The sequence below is a fragment of the Camellia sinensis genome, chromosome 6 (genome assembly GCF_055761805.1).
Source record: "Camellia sinensis isolate YWXY chromosome 6, ASM5576180v1, whole genome shotgun sequence".
NCBI lineage: Eukaryota > Viridiplantae > Streptophyta > Magnoliopsida > Ericales > Theaceae > Camellia > Camellia sinensis.
This window is the reverse complement of record NC_138966.1, coordinates 111,534,509-111,538,319: the sequence shown is the minus strand read 5'-3', so window position 1 is coordinate 111,538,319 and position 3,811 is coordinate 111,534,509. Positions and strand designations below refer to the sequence as shown.

The 3,811-nt window shown below is 31.6% G+C and overlaps 1 protein-coding gene across 1 annotated transcript; it reads left to right on the top strand.

Annotated features, from left to right (window-relative positions):
- Positions 1-227: 227 nt before the first annotated feature.
- Positions 228-3,505, top strand: LOC145792834 (calmodulin calcium-dependent NAD kinase-like). The gene is made up of 5 exons (XM_082874492.1): positions 228-491; positions 1,717-1,780; positions 1,858-1,935; positions 2,782-2,964; positions 3,092-3,505. Exons 1-5 carry the CDS (start codon positions 414-416, stop codon positions 3,358-3,360), a joined length of 672 nt encoding a protein of 223 aa, XP_082730618.1. The 5' UTR covers positions 228-413; the 3' UTR covers positions 3,361-3,505.
- Positions 3,506-3,811: the final 306 nt, after the last annotated feature.

The following is a 3,811-nucleotide window of genomic DNA, read 5'->3' as shown; positions in this document are numbered from 1 at the left end:
CTCTGGTCGCTAGCAGAGACACAGCTCTCCCAAATTCTACAAATTGAAGGTGAGCAAATTTAATTTGTAGTGGCTATGCATTTTATTCTCCCACAGGGTTATTGGAAATGAGATTCTCCACTGCTATTTATGTTTGAACATCTAATTGATGCCATTCACTTCATTGCATAAAGCTGCATGCTCCTTCTTTAAATTCTGAAACAAAAAATAAAAATTAGAGACAACTACAAGAAATTTATAACCAAACTTGGTATTTGCAGACTCATGTTTCTTCTACCCTTAAAGCTTCCCTTAGATTTTCAGCTTTAGCAAATGCAATTACGCTCAAGAATCTCATAAGAAAGGGAATTCCGGCGGTTTTACGGCCTAAGGTCTGGTTTTCGCTCTCCGAGGCGGCTAAGAAGAAATCAACGATGCTTGAGAGCTATTACAATGATTTAATTAAGGCTGTCAAGAGTAAGATCACGCCCGCTACAAGGCAGATTGATCAGGTGACTTTTTTCTTTCAGCATTACATTGATTATTGTGGCACATTTATCATCATGTGAAAATTGGATGGTTGATCAGTTGTTTCAGATACAATGTTTATGATATAATGATCATTGTAAATTTGTAATGTTTGATGTTTGTGGGACTCCACTTCATTACAAAAGATGGATTGTTTTGCAATTGGATAACGGATTCTTATCTTAATAATGCTATTTGTTTGATCCTGAACATGAAATCTCCAGGTCCAATTGAGCTTATTTAGTTTGCATTACATTACTTAACGACATAATTTTTTATCATACATGATGCTTGCTTGAGGACAATGTTTACTGAGGGAAGAATTTTCTGTCATTGTTAATATCCAGAATGGAATAGAAATACTGGAAATGGTTTTGGAAACCTCTTTCTGCATTGAGTCAAGTGGCTGATTTTATTATAGGCCAATTGGGGAATCTCTTGATTTAGTTTAATATTATTCGAAGGAATACAAATGTCAATATTTTCTAAGTTAAAGAGTTAATAGATATAGATGGATTTAATAATTATGGAGATGAATATGAGATCATAGCCTATTTTAGGTACACTTCTACTTTTTTTTGGCAACATTTGATGTGATATGTAAAGACTGTGGAGACTTATAGCTATTTTTTCTCTGAGAAATTTCTTTTTGTAATTTTTCATTTGTTTATGTCTTGGTAATGCATTTATGTCCTCAAGTTGAAGCTTATGGGTTGTGATCAAGCAGTAAGAATAGAGCATAAACAATATCTGTTTGTGTATGTATATGTTTGTAATTGGCTTTATTTAGAATATGTTTGTTCAAATTTCTGCAAAATTGGAAGAGTCTGCACTTCATCAGAACACATTTCTTGGGTTCCATGTCCATCTGAAACATCCCTATCGTCCATCAAAGCTGTATTTTCCCCAATAAATTCTATTTTTATTTATTTATCTATTTATATATTTGTGTTTTCAATTCATGGCTATATTCAGAAAAACTTTATGGATTACCTACTAGATCTGTTTGAATGATTTTGATCGATTTTGGTGTTTAACTGACTATCTTTGATTGAGTCTCAATTTTTTTTTTTTGATTGACTATTTTCCGTCTGTTGCAATTCGGGTTTGAACTATGTATAATATTTTGTTTTGCCTCTGATTTGGAGATATTATCTGCTTAATTTTATGGTTTCTTTGTGTATGTGGACTATGTATGTATGTATTTAGTTCATTTGTGAGGATGTGGAGGATTGCAAGGCAAAAACTTGGAGCTGGAGGATTTCCTGTTCCGGTAGGTCTTTCAATCGTATGTTTTGATTTTGAAAAAGGAAGATTTTTTTGCATCTAATAGATAGTATTTAATTTCAGATTTTAGAACAATCCTTGCAGAGGATACAGCAGCCTGCAGTATCCGTGTTGAGATGTTATTCATCTGCTACCAAAGAGGTAGTTGTGGATTATGTTCATTGTGTTCAATTTTTTCGTTTTCCTTTGATGCTTATTTGGTTGTTTAGAGATGTTAGAATTAATTTTATTTCATGAGCTGATTTTTCCTATTTTGAAAATCATGAAAACATCAATTAGGTTATTGAAAACTTAACTTCTCACTTTATTTTTTTTATTTTTTAAATTTATTTATTTATTTATTTATTGTCAAATACCATGACCTGATTCTAACATATCCCTTTTTGGTAATGTTTATTGAGATGTTGGTAATGTTTATTTATTGAGATGTTGGTAATGTTTTTTTTTTTCCTGTTAAATTCTCAACCTTAGAACTTTCTTTGTTTTTTTAATTCTGTTGTATGTGTATTTTTTATTTTTATTTATTTATTTATTTTTGTTCTAATTCTCAACCTTAGAACTTTCTTTTGTTCTAATTTATTTATTTAATTCCGATCGTACGAACTTTACTCTCTCGAATTGGATGTACTTACATTTGTTATATATTATTGTGAGAGCTTTACTTTATGGATTACCTACTGGATCTGTTTGAATGATTTTGATCGATTTTGGTGTTTAACTGACTATCTTTGATTGAGTCCTGTATGAATAGGATTGCTTTAACGGTGGTCTATGATAAAAAAAATTTAAAACAAATTTTTTTTTTTTTTTTTGGATTGACTATTTTCCATCTGTTGCAATTCGGGTTTGAACTATGTATAAAACCAGGCAACTCAAAGGTAATACTCTCTCTCTCTCTCTCTCTCTCTCTCTCTCTCTCTCTCTCTCTCTCTCTCATAGTAGTAGCAACAGCAGTAGTAACAATATTCTCTCAAATTCTATCTTTAGATGGGCATATCCTTGCACACATCCTGGCTGCAACCTCCATTGGAGTCATCTCTGCCACTGCATTTCACTACTACCTTCGACAAAAGCCCCAAAAACAGTTGGAAGATCAAACCGTAGTTCCATTGTTAGACAAGAATGAGTCTGGCTGTGTTGCCAAACTTGAAAGATTCTCCAATTATGTCGGTAAAAACCTATTCATCTCCATTCTTCTTTTCTTCTTTTTTTTTTTTCATAATATTTTTCCACTTTACAACAACTAAAATGTTTTATTGTTTTTGTTTTTTGGATTTTGGGGATGGGGATGGATCAGCTAGGCAGATAGGATTTGAAGATAGAAGTGAATGTCCCCAACTTTGCAAATTAGCATATGAGTACCTCAAAAAATCCAAAGAGTGTGAGAGTACTATCTATGAGTATTTTGCTGATGAGCCAAATGTTGATGAGCTGTATGTGAAGTTGGTTGAGGAGTTTGATAGGTGCATCCTTGCCTACTTTGCATTTCATTGGAGCCAAGCTTCTCTCATGATCAGTCAGGTATATGCATATGTGTTTATAAATGTTTCAACAGAAATGTTTTGAATCGAAAACTTTACTTCAAAAATTAGTCAGAAAAAATATTGGAGTAGTTGAGATTCATTTTAAATTAGGTCCCACTATATGTGTGTATGTTTTTATAAATGTTTCAACAACAATATTAGGTAATTGGAAAATTTAATTAGAAAATTACAAAAAAAAAAATTTTAATGATGGAGATTCATTTCAGGTTGGGCTTTTGATGTTTCAATTGCTTATTTTTGTGTTTTTGCAAATGTTTCAATTCAACAGCAATGTTAAGGAATCAGAAAATTTAATTAGAAAATTATCCAAAAAAAAATATTGAATGATTGAATTTCATTTCAGATTGGGCTTTCTGATGTTTCAATTGCTGAATTTTCATTTCTCCTTGAAAATCTTTCATTCATTCTCTTCTTTTATTTTATTTTGGGAATGTGTGAATTGCAGGTATTGAGTATTGATTCTAATAAGAAAA

Excerpts from the sequence above, each read along its gene's own strand:
- LOC145792834 (XM_082874492.1), top strand. The coding sequence starts at position 414 with ATGCTTGAGAGCTATTACAATGATTTAATTAAGGCTGTCAAGAGTAAG. Across the intron at positions 492-1,716 it reads CTACAAGGCAGATTGATCAG|TTCATTTGTGAGGATGTGGA; the intron begins GTGACTTTTTTC and ends GTATGTATTTAG. Across the intron at positions 1,936-2,781 it reads ATTCATCTGCTACCAAAGAG|ATGGGCATATCCTTGCACAC; the intron begins GTAGTTGTGGAT and ends TTCTATCTTTAG.